General features: G+C 33.9%; 2 protein-coding genes and 1 long non-coding RNA gene across 3 annotated transcripts; 1 reads left to right on the forward strand and 2 right to left on the reverse strand.

The window, feature by feature from the left end:
* Window positions 1-350: 350 nt before the first annotated feature.
* Window positions 351-1,111, reverse strand: LOC131633825 (glutathione S-transferase T2-like). The gene is made up of 2 exons (XM_058904507.1): window positions 625-1,111; window positions 351-517 (listed from the first exon to the last, which is right to left on the reverse strand). Exons 1-2 carry the CDS (start codon window positions 1,109-1,111, stop codon window positions 351-353), a joined length of 654 nt encoding a protein of 217 aa, XP_058760490.1.
* Window positions 1,112-3,868: 2,757 nt separating this feature from the next.
* Window positions 3,869-5,759, reverse strand: LOC131633808 (uncharacterized). The gene is made up of 3 exons (XR_009293411.1): window positions 5,391-5,759; window positions 4,190-5,183; window positions 3,869-4,024 (listed from the first exon to the last, which is right to left on the reverse strand). It is a non-coding gene; the product is annotated as an uncharacterized LOC131633808 (long non-coding RNA).
* A 15,481-nt stretch (window positions 5,760-21,240) lies between these two features.
* On the forward strand, window positions 21,241-22,248 carry LOC131633826 (uncharacterized). The gene is made up of 2 exons (XM_058904508.1): window positions 21,241-21,388; window positions 21,962-22,248. Exons 1-2 carry the CDS (start codon window positions 21,241-21,243, stop codon window positions 22,246-22,248), a joined length of 435 nt encoding a protein of 144 aa, XP_058760491.1.
* The last annotated feature ends 26 nt before the right edge of the window (window positions 22,249-22,274 follow it).

Consider the following 22,274-nt stretch of genomic DNA (forward strand, 5'->3'; position numbering starts at 1 on the left):
CTCAATCACAATGCGCGAAAACGACGGGTACCCGTGCGAACGCACGGGTAAGACACTAGTTTTTACTCTAATGATGTAATTCTAAAGAACTTATATTTGGATCCTACAATTTTAGTTTGTAAAATAATATTTTATTCATACTAAATTTTATTTGATTTAAAATAATAATTTAAATTATTTAAATTTTAATTAATATAAAATAAATAAAATTAAATATAAAATTTAAAATTATAATTTAAATTAATCTCAAATGCACGACATATAATTAAAAACAATAAAAATATAATTAAAAACAATAAAAATATAATTAAAAACAATAAAAATAAATTACATAACATAATTACTCAAATTTAATTTTCATCGTCCTCATGTCCAAAACGTTCCCAAATATGCTCGACTAGATCTCCTTGAAGTTGGCAATGAACTTGTTTTTCACGAAGAGTTTGTCTTTTTTGTAATCTTGTTGCAAGATTCGGATGAGGACCGTTAAATTTTTCCGTCGTTGAGTTGTTGTTACCTGCATTATCGTAACAGTAATCAAAATCACCTCCATATGTGTGTCGTTCGTCTTCGACAATCATGTTGTGCAATATGATGCAAGCATATATGATATGTGTGCCTTACCTTTTCGTTTTGCCGCCTTTTGTCCCATTGGACGCTCCATTGGAGATGATGAGTTAAACTCATAACTTGAAGGTGTCTCTAAGTTTGGTGATGTCGTGTATGCACCGCTAACAGAATTCTTTGTTCTCTTTGAAGAATTTTCGATGGATGCTCCCATCCATTTAGGTTCATCTTTTAAAAGCCGCCATGCATACTCAAGATTGAATGGTGCACCTTCATCTTGTTCAAAATAAGCATGTGCATTGACTAAGATATCTTTCTCGGATGCCCCACTTTTTTTTTCACAAACAGCTTGTTTGTAACACCCAACAAATTTTTGAACAAGACCATTTATTCGATGCCATCGAGATTTTAATTGGCCTTGAAGCTTTTCTCGTGACTGCCCACGATATTGGTTATAATTATCGGTGATTTTTAACCAAAAGCTATCGACTTTTTGATAAACTCCCACAATTCGATCCTTTGAAATATTGAGCCATGATTGCATAAGAAGTGTATCTTCTTCCCTTGTGAATACCTCTCAAGTTTTTTTTTTAACAGAACGCCTTTGTTCTTTTTCAATTGTAATATTTTCAATACCAACTTGAGTTGAAAATTGTGGAACTTGGCGTTCAGACATAAACCTGTTTGGTGTTTCGGGTTCATGATGAGAAAAATTCATCCCATAAGTATTTATCTGTGGTCTAAAATAAATATTTGGGTTGTTTGGTGGCGGAAAAATACGGTAGAGTTTGTTGACGGTGAGGGAAATTAAGAATTTTGAGGATTAGAATTTTGCTGATTTTGCATGAGATGGAACATAGATTGTTGAAAATTATATTGATTAGGGTCCATTTGACCTTAACAATAATAATTTAAACTAAGAAGATGAAAAATTTGGTAAAATATATGATCAATTGAAGGCTAATAAGATGAAATTGTTAGAGAAAAATTTAAAATACTAGGAGTAAGGAATAAATTTGTGTGATAAAATTTGACTAAATTTTGCTTCTATTTATAACCAAATAAATTATTAAAATAAAAAAAATAAAAAAAGAAGCAAAAGAGCCGTTGTAGCAGCACAGTTCCCAACTTATATTAATACTTTATTAAAATGACTGTTGCATTGCATGTCTACGGTGCGCATGCATGGCGGAACATGAAATTCATTTTCTTTGGCCAGCTGGCGTACGAAACGCACGTACATGACCGTTAGAGATGGTCTAAGTTGAGAGGGTAATGAATGTTGGGAGCAGTAAAAAAATATGTTTTTAAAATTTTTTTTATTTATTTGGAAGCAGTAAAAAAAATAAGATTGTGTCTTATGCAGTGTGCGTTGCTGGTTTCCAGCTGTTTCCTTGGCCCATGCGTTTTCTTGTTTTGAAAAAATAAATAGAAACGTTAGGTTCACTGAGGTTATTATATCCGAAAACGGAAAATATAATTGAAATTTCATTAGGTGTTTAAGAGATTCAAACGATGGATTGAGAAATTCTCTTTTTAAAATGTCGTGCACAAAAGTTGTGTAAAAGCTTAAAAGGAAGGAATAAAAGTTATATTTACACTTTTGTATAGTTTTACTTGATTTGACCAAATACGGTGATTTAATTCATAGTGAAAAATAAATGATTGATTGAAAGTCTAAAATTATTTTAGGACACAATGCTTTTTTTTTTTACTCTATCTAATTTTAATATAAGAGTATTTACTGTGAATAGTAAAAAAAATCATATTTCACCTCCAAATTTTTTCCTTCAAACCCTAAAATTGATGTAGCCTCCATCATCATCAAATATGTGCCATCACATCCTATGAACCCTAATTCCTTCAAATATTGGTGAGTCTTGATGTGTACGAACTATATTAGGATCTTCACTTAGCCATTATGTACTATAATACCTACAGTAAAAAAAACATATCTATAAATTTATATCGGTCAATTAATATAGCATGGACTACATGATTAAAATGTGACATTTCAACCTTTGATATTCCTTTATGGTCTTCTTGACATCTTCAATCATTGAATCCCACATTTCATAAAGTAGATAAAGACATGAAGCTTCTGTGTCGGTTCTTCTAAGGACATCATAAATAGGATTACAAAAATAAAATATATAATCAACCTTTTTCCACCAATTATCATCCAACAAGGTATCCTCAATAAATTGTGCCTTTGAACATCATCATTTGTTAGAGTCCCGTCTTCTAAAGCTTAAATCTCTTGTGCATTACAATAGTGAGCGCAAATCTAGTTAAAGCAACCGAAAACAACTTCAATGGAATGAATGAATTGAAAATTGAAAATCTTATAGAGTGACCCATGACAAAGTTCTTGATAAACATTGCATCATCCACAATTTTGATAATCCACGAACACTCTTTATAAACAACACTATTTTTTTAGTATCCTTGGCTGCACATATGTTCTTCTTCTTCAAAGCAAGATATAATGTATGCACAACACATGGAGTCCAGTAAATAAAGAGAATTAAGCCTCAATAATTAAACCCATCGCCTTACAAACAGGCACATTATTTGTTACTACCGGCACAACATCTGAAGGGCCAACCTCCCTAATTACCCCTTGATACGTATAACAATTCTCTATCTTTAACTCATTAAAGCAATTTACTGCCTTTAGAAACAAAGGTTCACTCTTTGTTACAACATTAAAATTAATAAAAGTCATTCTCTGTGGATCACTTTGTTCATCGCTAACAATAGTCACCACCTTTTAATCCCATGTATTTTTTATCGGTTGCAACAAGCTTTTCACATGGTTTCGCTCATTTTGAAGTAATATTATAGTCCTTGAAATGAGCGGACCCATGTGGAATTGTTGCAACCCATAAAAAATACTAGGAATTGAAAGACTTTTACTCTTCTTAGCGATGGATGTAGTGATCCACAAAGAAGATCTCTTATTAATTTAATGGTTGTAACAAAGAGTGGACTTATGTTTCTAAAGACCGTAAATTATTTTAATGATCTAAAAGATAGAGAATTCATTGCTAAATGCATCAGTGAGGTAATTATGGAGGTTGACCCTTCAAATGTTATGTAGATAGTGACAGATAATACACCTGTTTGTAAGGCAACAAGTTTAATTATTGAGGCTTAATTTCCTTCTATTTACTAGACTCCATGCGTTTTGCATAGATTAAATCTTGCTTTACTCCACATCCAAGAATATGATCATTAATCTTACAAGAAAGCTTTTCAGGAATGACAGCTGCATGCCATAAATAATTTTCTTCCAGTTTTCATAAATTAAAATATTTAAAAGTTATGAACATTTGAGTAGAGTTGTTAATCTATTAACCTTACTCTCATTGATATCTATTGACTCTTTAAAGACAAGAGATTCCTTTGTAATCATGGTTTGAGCAATAATTAGATCCATCGACATCCAAAACACCTGCCCAAATAAATGCATTCAGAAGGAGAAAATGAGTTAAAATGCTCATATATGATCTAGAATCAGTAGCACATAGAAACTACTACATCTGCATCAAAGTAAGACGGGCGTAAAAATGTCTTGAACCTAACTCTCTATTGCAATTGTGAGAGCACAAAAGATTACCCGTTCTTGTATAATGCTTTTTTTTACCATCTTGTAATTGGACTATGTGCTCCTTCATATTAGAAATTTCAAGCCATTAATAACCATAACACAAACAATCCATCTACTAAAGTACTTAACAATGGAAACTAAAAAAAGTGATATTAATAAGTAATAGCCTCTTATACTTGATCTCTAGCCAAGTGACAAGGAAGATCAAATATGTCCTGCAAATATCAAACTTATAAATTTCATAGGGCAGTTTGACAGTATGAACAAAGTACAAAAGATAAGTAAGTTTCCACACCGTTTTCCCAACCAGCGGAGACTCACCTACAGTGATATAAATTTCAGCAGGTATAAACAAATTACAAATCAGGAATGCACCTGCAGTGATCTCAATATACTAATCCCACGGGAGGAACCTTTCTAATAGTGATGTCGGTACAGACTACAGTTGAAGAAAAATATACTAATCCCATGGGAGGAACCTTTCCAATAGTATTTTTCAATTGTCATTGTCTAAGCATGGCACTATCTAATGGCAAAATTTGAGAACCAAGAATGAATTTTACTGAGAACATGTACATTAAGAGCAGTAAGTCTTGTCATGTGAGATCCAGGCGCCGCTTTGTCCTCGTAGGAATGAACTACTGCAACAACATCATTAAGTTGACCAACTTTCAATTAGGTGTAGCTTAAAATCTCATTGAACTCCGAAAAACCAAGTTGAACTGTTTTCAAAGGTCTCGTTCAGACTTATATACCAACATTTATAACAAAAGAAAAAATTGAGGCTTGTATGAAAGGATTGTAATGATCGTTTAACCAAACTTGATATTTTCCCATGCTTACCGTTTCTAAAGCCAAAAGTGCAAGTCCAACCATACAGTGTCAGAAGAATTATGATATTTACTTTGTACCAAGACAAAATGGCTGCTTTCGAGAAAATAAATGTCCTTGTCGCAAATCATTAAAGGAAGTTTGATAGAATGGTTTCACCTTTAAGATCAACCTAAATGAAACATAAATTCAAATTAATCTCAAGCAAATCCAATCAACCATAAAAACTGAGATAGCAGCCAGGGCCCCTAACGAATTAATCGAAGAGTTAGAGCCCTGCTTTGTTTACCTAGTGTATAAATAGCAAAAGGGCCCCTAACGAATTCACTGTATTTTAAAGGAACATCGTAATAAAAAAGTGTAAGATGAAGAAACTTACCTTTGAACTTGCAACGACTTCTTGGTGTTCCTTGACAGATCCATCCTTTGCATATACAAGGAGTATATGGTATATGTAATTTAACCATTTCTTGCCATTACCAGATCTCACGAAGCGCAACGGTTCCGTTTTTTAACATGTAAACTTTCTATCCATGAAATCTTTACCTGCAGCATTACAAACTTATCACTATGTATTTTAGATCCAAAACTTCAAAACCAAATGTAAACAGATTGTGATCCTTTCTCCGACTCAATTTTTCGAAACTTTTAATCGAAAAAACTTCTTCTGTGGAATAACTCGTTCGGCTTCTATTCGCAGCAACAAACTCCTTACTCAAAATCAGAAAAACCAGAACACTCATTTCTACACCAAGTTTAACAACACAAAGGGAACATAACATAAGGAAATAAATAAGAACATCGTCATTTTTTCTTGTTAATGTTTCAATGTTGCTTACTCATACCTGACAACATGTTCTTACCCTTGGATTGATAACGAAGACCACCCTCCTCGATTCACTCCGACTTGCACACTCACCAACCGTCGTGAACCCGAAGAGAAAATGAAGCTTCTCGGCACACTCATCTTCAATCATGTGTTTTGGAGAGAGAATGAAGAAGATAGTTATGTAAATTATGAAGAATGATAGATGTTAGGGTTTGCGGGGTTTAGAGAGAGGAGAGGGAAAACCAGAGATATATTGAGAGAGTGTTAAAAGATGAAAAAAGTGTGGAAAAAGGGTGGATAGAGGAAAATGAGAGGGAAAATGAAATTTGAAAAAATTGAATGCCACTTGTATAAATTGACTCTTTTCATTGGTTGGAATTAATTCAATTAGTAAATTACGATAAAGGGTAATTCTTAGTGTTAATTAAAATGCAAGGAAGGGTAATTTAGGCGGTTTGGTGGCATCTTTCATTCTTAGTTAGGTAGTTGAAGTGCACAAAAGGATGGTGACTGTCTGTACTATTTTAGTACGTGGAATTTAAATTAGCGTTCAACTTAATTTTGAATTTACTGGCGAACAAAATTGGGTTCTTAATTGGGTGTAGGGCTCCTTGTTGTCTTTATGTGGTTACCAATGGTGTGTGTTTTTTTTTTTCTTCATATTTCAACTTTTTTTTTTAATAAGCAATGGAATATAAGAAATGGCACTAGGGGTGCAACCCTTACATCAAGGTAACGTTAAAAATGATAGATACATTGTAAAGAGAATTTGTACCAATCGTAAAAATTGGTCTTTCGCGATGGTTCCCTACTACTAACCCATCTCCAAGAGAAAAACATAATATTAGAAATCACCTCCTCATGACTAAAAATGCCGCTATCGAATATGATTGTGTTTCTCATATTCCAAATGCACCAAATTAAAGCTATCCATATAGAGTTTAGGATCACTTTGGTTTTGTTGTTTTTCACCTTTTCTTGGATCATCCCGAAGCTCTTGAAATCCTCTTGGGATAAATTAACATCCTTGCCCAACCACAAGATAATTCTATTCCATACCTCCTTTGTTACTTGGCATTGATAAAATAGGTGATCCAACGATTCCGGAAAAATAGTACAAAAAGGGAAATCCATGGAATCTAAAGTAGACACACCTCTATTAACAAGAATATCTTTCAACGGAAGTCTATTTATGAAGAATCTCCAAGCAAAAATTTTGATTTTTGTCGGAATTGTTGTCTTCCAAATAACATCCACCAACTTGATAATGGAGCTTGTCCAAGCTATCTCTTTTGCACTCGACACCTTTTGCGATACATTAGACACGGTGAAATCCTCGCTAGATGTGAGATTCCAATGAAAATCTCTTCATATTTCAACTTGTTTGTCTTAATGTACGCAGGAAAATAATAGTGGGATGAGTTACAAACTACTGTTCTTCTAGACTGGAATGTGATTGAAAGTGAAAATTGTTAGGCTTGTGTGGATAAGCTCTAGTCTTATATATCTTGATATAAATCCTTAACATCAATTTACAAGATGGATGCGATTTGTTTTTCATGCATGAAGTATTTGCTAGTAGTGCAACTTTAATCTCTTCTTGGGTGATATTTTACTTATCATTGGAATCTCAATGTAAGTAATATAACACTTTTTATCGCTCTCTTAAGCAATATTAATGATTTTGACATATAGGAAATACTTTAGCAATAAACTTTCTATAGCCATGTTAATAACTTACACATAAACACAATGCTTATAGGAATGGAATATCAACAAAAAATTTAGGAATTACTGAAAAATTTACTATTTAGGTTGCTAAACAATATTTTTTATAAATTAATTCAACTTTTGAAATGTGAATAAACAAATAACACAATACATATCACATGAGCGGGATTCAAACATGCGACATCTTAGTTATTCATCTTTTAAGATGCGAAATTTTAGTCACTAAATTACTAGATAAAAAAACATAATAGATATTTGATCAAAATCTAATATAAATAAAATATTTATTTTCATAAAATATTTTAAAAAATAAAAAAGTTAAGTTCTTTGTGGGATTTTAAAAGGTGAAATTTTAGTCATTAAATTACTAGATAAAAAAACATAATACATATCTTATCAAAATCTAATATAAATAAAATATTTGTTTTCATAAAATATTTATAAAAAAAAATTGTTTGTAGTATGTCCTAATATTTCGATTGTCACTAGATATCTTATATTAGGCAATTTCTCATTGCATCCTTGATATTTTTCTTTGGCCATGTGAGAAATTTCTAAAATTCGAAGATGCATTTCGGGACGCACCAAATCTCCATTTTAACTACAGGTTATTTCAGAGATGTATATTCAAAGGACTTTGAAGGGTGTGTTCGGAGATGCATCTTCGAAAACATTTTTTTTAATTTAAAAAACTAATTCGGAGATGCATCTCTGAATTAGGTGGACATCTTTGACTCCTCCCACTTCTCCTTATTTTTCAAAAACAAAAACTTTCTCTCTACCTCATTCTACCCATTTCTAGTTCCCACTCAAGATCAAATTTTGAAGCAACATTTATTTGTAACTTGTCATTCTCAACCCCCTCTAACTACTGCATTCAACATCAGAGCATTTTACACCTTCATCAATATATTTTTGAGTAATTTTTTAACCACGTCTGCTCGTCATGGGAGGGCTCGTCAGCATGAACAAGCTCGATTTTATTAACGCATTAACTCCGTTTTACAATTTTTGTTTTTGTTTTTAGTAATCGTTGAAACCAATAACCGAAATGTTACTCGAATTAAAATTAGATTGGATTGAAAGCACCACAATGTTATTAAACTGATTATGGAAAAAGACACCGATAAGAACTCGAAAATGCATATCCGAATTTACTAAACAATAGTTCAAATATACATCTCCAAATTTATTTCTTAAGAAATTGAGTGGTAGTTTGATTTAGTATGGAAGAAAGATAACTTTGAAAATGTGTTTGTGAATTTATCCTAGAAATGTATTGGGAAGTGCATCTCTGAATTAAATTTTATCAAAAATATAATATTTTGTGCGTTCGAAAATGTATCTCCGAATTCATCCAAAAATATTTATAGATTTTCATATGTGCGTCTCATATAACAAGGGTGGGATGATATTATATATGAGTGTTTCAAAAACCAACATTTGATGTGACTCTTTTATACTCCAAAGGGTACTTATAAACAAAATTTATTTGCATAATTATGTTTAGGTGGAGTCATTGAAGCTTCAACTATTTTTGAATAAAATATGTGTTTTTTTTATATATATATACATCTGCTGTTTTGATTAAAAGAAAAATGTTTTCTTTTTGGACCCATAATATATATCATTCATATTTTTTTTTAAAAAAATTATCCACATTCAAGTTCAAATCATTTTGTAAATCAATACGAAATATATAAATGATGTGAATGATAGTGTGCAATATAGGATGCAATCACAAAATTAAATATGCAATCCTTTCTAATTAACAATTTTATTAACAACAAAAAATAGATCTTCCAATACATTATATTTGTGCATAAACATATTCTCACCCCAATTATGCATTATTCTATCAAATAACTTTATCATTGTCCCAAAAGAAAAACTATCATTTAGTCTCATGAAATTTATAAAAAGAGTAATGAAAAGTTAGTAGCAATGAAAGCTTAAATAATACTATCCACTTTACTTTCATGAAAGGTTAAAACATTTATTTACCATTAGGTGACCTCTATACGAAGTGTGCTAAAGAGACAAACACAAAACATTGGTATATAGTAAGTTATTTTAAATAACGACTAAAATTTTGTGCTAAAGAATTATTTAATTCTTTTTAAGCAAATCTTAATTAATACACTATAAAGAGATCAAATCTTGATATAATTTTACATGAACTGAGAGAATATATGACTGGAATTCTCAAATTTGTTTATGCTATGGTTCTATTTCTTTTCTTACTTCTTGTTGCAATGGAAGTTGATGGTGGTAAGTCATTTTTTAAAATCATTTTTCATTTTTTTTATTCGTAATTTGTATACAGTCTTTTATTATGTGTTAGTAATTTTATTTTATTATCTTATTTATTATAGAAAAATCTGGATGTGTAACTAACGCCGATTGTCCCCGATATTGGACAAGGTTTTATGTTCCTAAGTGCATTAATTTCAAATGTAGAGGGATGTGGAAATGGGATTAGAGTTGTGTTGTAACTTTTAAGGTTGTTTAGTTATTGTTGTGGAACCCTTTTTTCTTCTTTCTTTTCCTAATTTAACAATCCTTGCATTTGATTTTGTATTTTAATATGACGATAAAGCAAGAAAGAGGATTATTTAGATTGTCTTATTCCCTCTTAATTTTGAGTAAGTTTTAAAAAATTTGTCTCAACTGGAGTTTGACAAAGTTCTTGCTAAAGAAGATATGTTTTGGTTGGAAAAGTCCAAAGTTAAATGGAATTTGGAGTGGGATAAGAACATTGCTTTCTTCTACATAAAGTCAAAATTAAGAGCTCTAGCAATACCATCTCATTCTTAAGAAATGGAGAGAAAATCATTAATGACACTGCTGATATGGCCAATCATGTTGTTAACTATTTTACTAAAATTTCCTGGCTTCACTACAACGAGGAAGGGCTTTTAAAGCGCTTTTTTTGGCCTTTAACAGCGCTTTAAAGCGCTGCCAAAGCCAGCGCTGGCATAGGCTACGAAAGCGCTTTTAAAAGCGCTCTGGTAGGCCCCCCTATAAGAGCGTTTTTCTGGAAAAAGCGCTCTTGTAGGCCCCCCTTTAAGAGCGCTTTTCAGGAAAAAGGGCTCTGGTAGGCCCCCCTTTAAGTGCGCTTTTTCCAGAAAAGCGCTGTGATAGGCCCACCTGTGAGAGAAAAAATTAAAAAAAAAAAACAACATACTAAAGCGCTTTTGTAAAAGCGCTCTTATAGGGTGGGCTTTAAGAGCGCTTTTTCCAGAAAAAGCGCTCTGATAGCCCCCCCTATAAGAGCGCTTTTACAAAAGCGCTTTAGTATGTTTTTTTTTTTTTTTTTTTGCTTTTTTAGTAATCTTTGGCAGCGCTTTTAAAAAGAAGCGCTTTAGTATGTGGGCCTTTAAGAGCGCTTTTTTAAAAAGCGCTTTAGTAGCTAAATGAGGTATTTTAATGTGCAGCCTGTAATTTAATCCTCCCAGTCGACCTATAATATTTTCGACCTGTAATATGTTTTCAGCCTGTAATATTTTCGACCTGTAATTTATTTTCGACGATATTATTTCAGCCATCAGTAAGACAATATATATATATATACTAATATAATACCATTCTAATATCCAATATTATATATATACATCATTACAACATCAATAATATTATAGTACTTCAATTCGACACAAATCCTACATGAAAAAGCGCTTAATATAAAAATGACACAAATCCTCTTTTATTTCTTCCAACTTAAGTCTCGGGTATCCAGTGACACGGAATTCGTCAAGGTACTACAAAACAAAAACAAAATATGAATGATACATTTAGTTAAATGTAATAAATTATATGAAATTATCTTAAGTTATAAATTCATACCGTGATCGGAATCTCTAATTGATTTGCCTGAAGGATTTCTTTCATAAACCTCAATACAAAGTATCCGCAATCGTAACTGTTTTTCTGTTGCGGGCACTACATAGAAAAACAAATAAGATTCTATAGTTGTGCATTGTTTTATCAAGTAGCATAAATATATTATAAGCAACATTGTGAAAAATAATGTACCTGCACTTGGATCCAAGTAATGTTGCTAGATTTAGTTCGGGATACCTGTGCGTCCCGTTGACTTCGGAACACTTGTATTGATCTAATTAACAAATATATAAAAGCATATGTTTAGATCAATCCCACAAATAAGTAAATATATATATAAATATACACGAATATATATTTAGAACGATCCCACTTACAAATCAACGATGTCCTTCATGGCCGGATAATTGGTCCATTCACCATTTACCGAATTCAGATAATACACGACTTCCCTTATAGGGTTGATAGCAAGCAGCAACCAGTGTGCTCTATAAATAAAAACAATAGGTTATATGAAAATTTTGCTATACACAAAAGAAACAGAGATTAGATGAACAAAGAATGAGAAACTAACCCTACTGGTCGGGTATTATACGCCCAAAGATGCAGACATTCTGTATTGCCGGTGGACATGAATCTATCTACTAAGCACTGTCTAACTGATTCCGGTTCCGAATCAATTGCCATTCCGCTGCAGTGGGCGGAAGACACGAAACGGAATCTGTTAGACAACGGAGTCCCGCGCAACACTCTGTCATACAACAACCTTAAATAAAAACATAATAAACATTAGATTATTTTCATTGAAATGTGTAAATAAATTATATTGTGGGACTAATTAAATAATATATCGGATGAGGGAATATTACCGAATGTATGAGTGCATGTTATTGACGCCTAGTTGATCATGCTTAAAAATCTCCTCCAAGTCATCAAGTGTAATAAGTGACTTGAATTCAATACCGAAGACACTCTCATCCATAACGATTTCACGTAAAGCACCATCCGTCAAATCGGACATATCAACCATTGTTGCGAGCGTCGACCGGTACCGAGGCACAAAAGCACCGCCTTTTTTTCCCGCTGGCTTCGGAGGACCAGTGGGTGGTACGGTACGAACTTGCTGCGTCACTTGTTGTGACTCTCGAGCGGATGCCTAAAAATCATATAAGTTATGTAAAATATAAAATCATGCAGATTTAGATTCAGATTAATTATTAACACTTTAAATGTACCTCTTTTAGTGATGCAACGGACTCCTCCTCCTGTAAAATCCCTTTACCCTTAACTGTGGGTTTTATAGGAGCAGTCTAAAATTAAAATGTAAAAAATAATTAATAAACGGTTTAGAATTGACATTCGAAAACTAAATGATTCATAATCGTTTTTAATATACCTCATCACTAATGGTAATGAGCTCCGAGGGCCATGCAACAAATGATCCTATTGCATCTCGCAGCAATGTCGTCTCTGAGACCATGTCAGGTACCGGTAGCATCGCATCATGATCTACTACAACATCCACCGATACTTTCAGGTGTCCATCCGGGAGCGGTCTATGGTGAAGTAAATCTCCCAAAGTGTTGTGCACTTTTCCCTTGCCAACTAGTCGATAACTCGGTTCCGATAAGTATAGTTGGCAAGATGAAATGCCCTAAACCAATAGTAAATATAAAGTCATTATCATTAATAAAATAGAACAATTTAAAAGGAAAAAAATTATAATTACCTCGGGAAATTTCCTTTGATAGTTGATACTAGCCTTATCACTAGTTTCTTTCACCGATGAAGTGTTGCACTTTTCTCTCATATACGCCTCTTTATCTCTTTGCAATTCAGAGACTTGTGCTTGCAATTCCGCCAACTTTTGCAACACTTCTTCATTTGAAGGATTTCTTCTCCTAGGACTCTTGTAAAAAGAGGTTGGAGTCACACCATGACCCTTACCCCTCACCCGACCGGGATACTCAGGAGCATCTAGTGCTCTACTAAGTATGCTCCCCTCACCGGTGGATGCCGATTGCGACAAGGTCTCCTGTAATTCATTTACATTAAAAAATCATTTATATATTAAAAAACATTTGATTTAATTAAAGACACAGTATTATACTTACACATTCAGTAAAAACTCTCTGAACTTCGGGATCGACAGCATGATCCTTGCCCACACGAGCTTCCCTCCACAACACATGTTCAGGAAGTGAGGTTTCCTCACTTTTAGTCTCCTCTAACTATGCATTGACACAAATGATAAAATCATCAAATAAAACACATTTAGACAATTAATTAAAACGCATTTCTATTTACTTACAATTTTATCCTCCAAGCGTGCATATCCCAAACGCCCTTTTTTGTATGGATATGCGGGTTTGGATGCTCTCTCACTATTCTTGGCACTCCTTTTCCGAAAATCTTCATCTCTTTGCTCTACAAACTTAGCCCAATCTTCTTCACCAATGAAGATCCCATGTTTACCATGTCTTTCCTTATGTTAAGGCCATCCTTAGACTTTCCTTGTATATTGAGTAACGTACCTATGACGCTGTCAAATACATTTTTTTCAATATGCATAACATCCAGGAAATGTCTTACGTACAACGACTTCCAATATGGAAGTTCAAAAAAAATTGACTTCTTCTTCCACCCACCCTTGACAAGTGAATGTGCAAAAGGCTTGCCAAACTGAGTGCTCACATCTTTCACCTTTTCAAAAATTTGATCACCTGACAAAAAAGGCGGGGCTGTACCGTGTTCGGCCTTTCCGTTGAATGCTTTTCTCCACCCACGGTAGTGATGATTAGAATTTAAGAATCTACGATGGCCGAGAAAGACATTCTTCTGACAAAGCTCCAATCGTGTCGTATCGGTTTCATCTTCACAAACGGGACACGCCTTTTGACCTTTATTGCTGTACCCGGATAGATTTCCTTATGCTGGAAAATCATTAATTGTTCCAAACAACATCGCCCTCAAGTTGAAACTTTCCTTCCTATACCCATCGTAAACCTCCACACCGTTCTCCCACAAAAACTTTAAATCTTCGATTAAGGGTGCCAAGTATACATCTATGTCATTCCCTGGTTGTTTAGGCCCAGAAATTAGCATAGATAACATCATGTACTTACGCTTCATACATAGCCACGGAGGTAGGTTATAGACCATAAGAATCACAGGCCATGTGCTATGCGAGATACTTTGAATACCATGCGGGTTCATTCCATCAGTAGACAATGACAACCGAAGGTTTCTTGCTTCTTTTCCAAATTCAGGATATTCAGTATCAACTTTCATCCATTGTGGTGAGTCTGCCGGATGTCGCAACTTTCCATCAATAATTCTTTCATCTGCATGCCAAGTCAAGTGTCTTGAATCGGTCTCACTACGATACATGCGTCTAAATCTCGGAATTATAGGAAAATACCATAAGACTTTAGCAGGAGACAACTTTTTCTTATATCGAGGGGCACCACATTTAGGACACTCATTCAACGCTGCATACTCGTTTCGAAACAAAACGCAATCGTTTGGACATGCATGTATCTTATCATAGCTCATGCCAATAGAGGACAACATCTTTTTGGCTTCATACGTTCGATTGGGAAGAACATTATCCTCTGGTAGCATATCTTTCATAAGGGCTAATAACTCTGTGAAACTTTTATCCGACCATCCATTGTCCGCCTTTAAGTTGTACAACTTTAACACCGCAGACAATCTTGTGAATTTTGAACAACCATCATACAACGGTTTCTCTGCATCGCTTACCAACCTCTCAAACATTTTGGGACAATCCGCAAGATCTTCTTCAAGCGCTTCTGCAATCTCTTCGACTCAATCGCAATCGTATGTGTCTGTGCAATCGTCGTTTGAAGCATACTTCCTATTACAACTCGACCCAGCATTCCCGTTACTTTTCTCACCATGCATTGTCCAACATGTATAACTTCTATCAATTCCAAACCGTAGTAAATGGGATCCCAACTTTTTCCCGTCAACCTTATCCCCATAACAGCAACCCAAGCAAGGACACGGCATTCGAAGCGGGTCTTCGGAGTGCGCAACCGCAAACTCAACGAATTTCCATACCCCTTTCTCGTACTCTTTCGACAATCGGTTTGATCTCATCCATGTCTTATCCATGTCTTGGTTTCTCTATCAGGTACTAAGGAATTCTGTCAAGATAATAAATAGCTATCATCATAATAGAATACCTAATCAGAATACCCGATTTCTTAAAGAAGACATTACCTTATTTCAAGGTAATATAAGTCCACAAACCAAAAAATTGGTTGAGAGACACTAAATTGATATTAAATAGAACCATAAACAATAAACTATAAACAATAAACACTAAATTGAATATGCAAACTGTAGCATATTCAACTATTTGTTCAATAAACTTGATTCATGTACAATTATTTTAAAATGGTAAATAAAATGAAAACAAAATTATAATTTTATAGTTTAAAGTGAAAGCAAAATATGAATATAGAATATATTCTCAATTATGAAATCAATTATGAATTAGCTAGTAACTACAAACACCCGAATTTACAAAACCGAAATGCTCAAATATGTTTTGGCTAGATGCTTTATCTTTATCTTTTGTTATAGAAATAGCTTATAGATAGGCACTTATATGATATGCACTAATGTAATATAGTACTTAATTAAACTATTTATCTAAATAGTGCCTAAGTTATGTTTAAGAGTCACTTCTAACATCAATGATATTAATTTCTTTTTACTTGAATATTGAATATTTCTCATTAACAATGAAAAGATGTGAACAATATTTATATACATGTTAGTTGGAAAAATCTAAATAAGAATGTTATTCTATCGTTAATTTCAAAGGATACTATTAAATCTTAATAATCAATAAGATAGCACTCAAAATATCTTCACTAATTTGTCGGTGTCGTGTTGTATTTACACACAACATAACCTACAATCACTCAAATTATCTTCACTCAAAAACCTATAATAATTTGTAAGTTGTTGTGACTAAACCTCTTTTGTCTTCAAACAGAGCAAAACAATGTATCAAAATAATGTATCAATGTATCAAAACAATGTATCAAAACAATGTATCAAAACAATGTATCAAAATAATGTATCAAAACATATGCCACAGACCCTAGTAAGGACAGTAGCTCTATAAGCCAATTAACTCTAGTAAGGACAAGTAGCTCTATAAGCCACAAACAGCACCAGGTAGAAGAAATCCAAAAGAAAATGTGACTTAATTTTTCAACAAAACCTACAGCAATTCATTGATTCAAAGCATTCATGTAATACCAAATTCATTCAGATTCACAATTGAAAAGTATGCTTCCAAATCCAATGACAAAATATTTGCAATCAAGAAATTTGTCAAACCTGATTTGAACAAAAATGGAGATAAAAAGCGCGACACAGCAGAGGCGGAGGGACGGCGAACCAGCTGCTGAGAACGGCGAACCAGCGACTGAGACGGCGAACCAGAGGGGGAGGGACGGTCGGAGAGCTGCGATTGAAGATGAATGTCGTGGCGGAGTGACGGAGGGGAACGGTCGGAAACAGTGATGAGGGTGGTTAGGGCTTCAGGCCGTACGCGAGGAGAAGAAGAGAGACTGAGAAATTTGGGGCAAAACGTGTTTTTCTGTTCATTAGTTTAATTAATTTAATTTTATAAAAGCTACGACAGCGCTTTAGAAAAGCGCTTTAGTAACACCCCTTATACCAGCGCTTTTTAAGAGAAAAGCGCTTTCGTAGGATATCCCTATAGCAGCGCTTTTGAAAGCGCTTTCGTAGACTACCCTATACCAGCGCTTCTATAAAGCGCTTTCGTAGACCAGCCTATACCAGCGCTTTTTAAAAGCGCTTTCGTAGGTCCCCCATTTACCAGCGCTTTTTAAAAGCGCTTTCGTAGGTCCCCCATATACCAGCGCTTTATTCCCCTTGTTTTATATTGTTGTCTTTAGTGAAAGCTATAGCAGCGCTTTCTCTCAAAAGCGATGGCGTAGCTGCGCTGGTAAATGTTTCATTTGGCGTAGTGCTTGCATATACTTCTAAGGACTTGTCTATGGTGGATGAAGTCATTGAAAACATGGTTGACTCTAGCATGAACGATTAATGGGTGGAAAAATTTGGGTGTACGAATGTTAACTTTCGAGTTATTTTAAGGATATTTTCGAATTTTTTAAGGGTGACTCTTAAGAATGGGAAGAACAATTCCCTAAATTTATTTTAAATTTAAATGTGTTGTTTGGTTGTGCTTAAAAGCCTTTATGTATAACCAACAATGTGGTTGTTTAGATACTTCATAAATCTTCAAGTTGATGGGAGAGTAATAAAATAAATTGGTCTTTGAGTCTTTGATATAGATTATGTGTCATCTTGTTGTAAAAATAAGTCTATTGAATTTGTTGATAGCTTTAAAACACCAAAATATTTTATATATGAGAGAAAGAATAGTGACAATTAAAATAATATACTAATTTGTCAAGAGTGAAGACAATCCCACAACCAACAAGAAGAAGATAAAGGATACGAACACAAACAAACTTGTTTATCCAATTCGATAAAAGTAATTTACTCTAAAGAATATAGCACATCTCTGATTCACTATACTTCCAAAAATGGTTACTAGAGATTATAAAAGAGTTACAAGAAAGTAGTCACTGAATTTTTCAATAACAAACTATACTTTCTACCAAGCGATTCTCTATATCTCCAATTATCTATATATGAATCACACAAACCCAAAATTTTTAGAAGTGTTTCAGAATCCCCCTAATTACCTTCAAAGGTTTCAGAATTTTCAAAAACTCTAAAAAATTTCTACCATTGCCTCTCTAAGTTTTCCTACTAGGATGGTCACATATTTTGCCTTCCTTTTATACTAGATTTTGAAGGTTGTAAAAACAAGAATGAAAGAGATACATATTTATAAATGTTGAAACCCAACAGATCCTTAATGGGGCAAAAACACAATCCATTAACGAACAAATCCGTGAACCGAAATGACAAATCACAATACAAGCAAATTGTTTGAATTGGACTTGATGCTCGATGGACCTGAAGTGACTGAATCATTGATCCGTTGTTGCGCGCGGATCAAAAACGAGTATTTTGAAAACGTAATATAGCGACAATGGCACGAGTCGTATCACAAGGATTCTTTTTTTTGTATTAACTAATATAAATAAAATTGGGGACTTATGGTTTTAAAATCAATTTGTAAAACAGAGTAAATAAGTGATTATCAAAATTAAGCTAAACGGCTAATCCTATTGATTCGGGTTCCGACTTATCATCGGTTATAATAACACCAATCCCTAAAACGCTTCGATCCTATTCGATTATGAGATTATTCAGACAAGCTCTTATCAAAATCATACGAGTTATGTTCCTGTTTACCAAATTAAGCAAACGGTTAAGAATATGACGGGTTAATGAATTAAGCAAACGATAACACGCAATTAAATTTAGGAACATGCATACAATCGAATTTAATCAATTCTATCCTATGAACAACAATCGAATTAAGCAAACAATTGTAATCAAATTAAGAAAATGATTTCATAGAAAAGAATTAAACATAAATCAAATTTAAATTAGTATTAGAATAACCTCAAAGCAATGGAACCCATAAGCAGCAGGATTTGCCTTCGAGAATTAGTTTTTCATTCTAATCATGAAAGCAAACGTAAAATTTCTGGCAAAAAAAGGTCAAAACTACTGTAGCATGGATGAAACCCTTATAAACAAAATATGGGTTTCCACACCTAACTCAAACTGGGTCGGAAACATAGCCCAGACCCATAACAAATGATCCAAAACTAAATAAAACTAATGCTGCAGCTTCAAACGAAATTCTGGAAAATATGCGCACCGAATCTGACTTCGACTCCAACATAAAAGTTGTAGCTCTTTCTCTTAGCTTTCCGGCGATTATTAGAACGCATCGATCTGATTCCCGGAGCTCTAGTTATTATTGTTTTAGTGCAGAATGCTAAAGCTGAAAAACAAGTACGAAAATCAAATAACAATAAAAATAAACTCAAATATAAAAACATAATAAAATAGAAAAATAAACAAACCAAACGATAGAAATGCCTAAGTACAATCATAAAGGAACGTGCATCAAAATGCACTGATCAATCATACCCAATGCTCGATTTACCAAAATTTCTCGACAAAACCAACCCGTAATGTCACCAGGAACACTGAGAGTTGTCCCTCAAACTGTCGTCATAACGGTGGAGGAGATAGTTGGACCTCCGTAAATCCTCCGCCGTTGTCGGTCGCCATCTGCTTGACCGCCTCACGGATCCAACATTTTCTATTGACATTCTTGTTGTTTTTCGACTTTCTAATTTTTGACAATCTCGAAACATGTTTCATAACATTTCATACCTTCTAGATAGAAATTGAAGACACAATTCAAAATTTCACCAACTAGTTGTATAAGCTTGATTTGCGCAATAGGAGAAGCTTTAACGACCTTCAAGATAGAGTATGTTACAGTTTTCCTACTACTAACCTCCATAAGTTGTTTTGGCATCAGTCTTACTCTAGAAACTCAATGGCAACTCAACGGTCAACTTGTCTTCTGTAAAACTCATTAAAGTAGTATGAAACAACCTTCATAAATCTACTATGCCTTGACCTCAAATCTTATAGATTATTCTTGTCATGAAAGTGTTCACTAGCCAATGATGAATGAGCAACAACAACATTGAAACCTTTTGAAATGTATAAGCCTCGTATTAGATCATTTATATATGATCATTCCACCGTGAAAAATTTTCAACACCATATGTTCAACTATAATGAATTAGCCTATATCATTAAACATGATCATGGATAATAAATTTTTCTAAGCTATGGATAGTTACAGTGACCATGAAAATGGTAGAATGTGGATCCTGTGGGACAGTAATAAAGTGGACATTAGAAGAATGAGTAGCATTAACCACGTGATTCACTGTGGGATATATGAGGTGGATGGAAGGTTCATACACTAGATAACTACAGTTTATGCTTCTAATAATTTGGATAAGAGAAGAAAACTTTGGCAAGATATTAATGCAATTGATGCTGCTCAGCAGGGGCCCTGGTGTCTCATGGGAGATTTTAACAATGTTTTGAGTATAAATGACGAATTGGTGGCAAAAATATTCAGGAGTCTGAGTATATTAATTTGAGGATTATGATGGATAAGTGTGGGCTGTATGAAATAGATAGCAAAGGAGATAGATTTACTTGGTGTAATAAGCATGTTGAAGGCATAATGTATTCTTGTATTGACATGGTGATTGCTAATAAAGATTAGTGCCAATAGAATTTGACAAGCACTCTCCATGTGCTTGAACCTGGCATATCTGACAATGCCATGTTGTGCATCAAGGCTGAGGAGCATAATAGGCAGAGGAAAATTATGTTCAAATTCATAAACAAGGTTACTAAGATTGGTGAGTATAATATTGAGGTTATAAGAAGATGGAACAAAGGGACTAAAGGCAATCTTAAGTATGCTCTTTGGCAGAAAATGATGAGGTTGCAACCTATCATAAGGAATTTGAATAAACCTTTTATGGGGATAAAGAGACAGATTAAACAGGCCAGGAAATACTTGACTGAGATCCAGCAGGATATTATAAAGGACATAATGAATGCTAATATGAGAAGGAAGGAGAAACAGTATACTAAGAAGCTTATTGAGTTGACTGAAACTACCGAGCAGATTATGAGACAAAGAGCAGAAGTAACTTGAGTTAGGCTTGGATATGACAACAATGCCTAGTTTCATGCCTCAGTCAAGAGTAAACATATTAAAATGAGTATTCACAAGTTATGCAAGGATTATGGAATTGTTTCCACTAGCCATGAGGATATTACAAGGGAAATTATGCAGTTCTATGAAAATCTCATGGGGACTGCTCAGAAGAGTATGGAATATGTGGATATAAAATCCTTGAGGAAAGGTAAGTAGATCAACATAAGCCACAGGGCTATGTTAACAAGACATTTTACTGCGACAGAAATTGAGGATGCTTTGAAAAGCATTGGAGATTTGAAAGCTTTGTGTGTGGATGGCTAAATTTTTCAAAGCATCCTGGAGTAGAGTTAAGCATGATGTGATTCAGGTGGTGATGGACTTCTTTGATAGGGGGATTATGTGGACAGGAACTAGAATTAAACCTTGGTTACTTTGATACCTAAGCATGATACTAAGTGTATCAAAGAATATCGACCAATCTCTTGTTGTACTACAACCTACAAGATAATAGCTAAAGTGATGGCTAGAAGAATGAGTATAGTCCTTCCTAGTATCATTGGCAGAAATTAGGCAACATTTGTCCCTGGGTAAAACATTTATTATCATGTTCTTTTGGCTTATGAGTTTATCAAGGATTATAATAGGCAAGGGGGGATGCCTAGATGCATGGTGCCAATGGATATCCAAAAGGCGTATGACTCGGTTGTCTGGCAAGCTTTGAAGAGCATAATGGCTGAAATGAGTTTTTCCAAAAAATTCATTGATTGGATTATGTTAGTTGTGATTACTGTGAGCTACCAACTCAACATTAATGGTAGGGTTATTAAGAGTATGCAAGCTAACGAGGGGCTTAGGCAAGGGGATTCGATATCCCTTTTTCTTTTTGTGGTGGTTATGAAATATTTGCATAGGAAGCTAGAGGATTTGCAATGTATTCCTAACTTTAATTTTTATAGCAAGTGTGAGAATCTAGGGATTAATGATGTTAGCTTTGGTGACGATGTGTTGTTATTTTTCTTTGTTCAGCTTAAGTTGGATAAAGTTGGAGTCTTTTTAAAATGGTAAATTATCTAAAGAGTGAGTCAACTAGG

The sequence above is a fragment of the Vicia villosa genome, unplaced genomic scaffold (genome assembly GCF_029867415.1).
Source record: "Vicia villosa cultivar HV-30 ecotype Madison, WI unplaced genomic scaffold, Vvil1.0 ctg.001178F_1_1, whole genome shotgun sequence".
Lineage (NCBI taxonomy): Eukaryota > Viridiplantae > Streptophyta > Magnoliopsida > Fabales > Fabaceae > Vicia > Vicia villosa.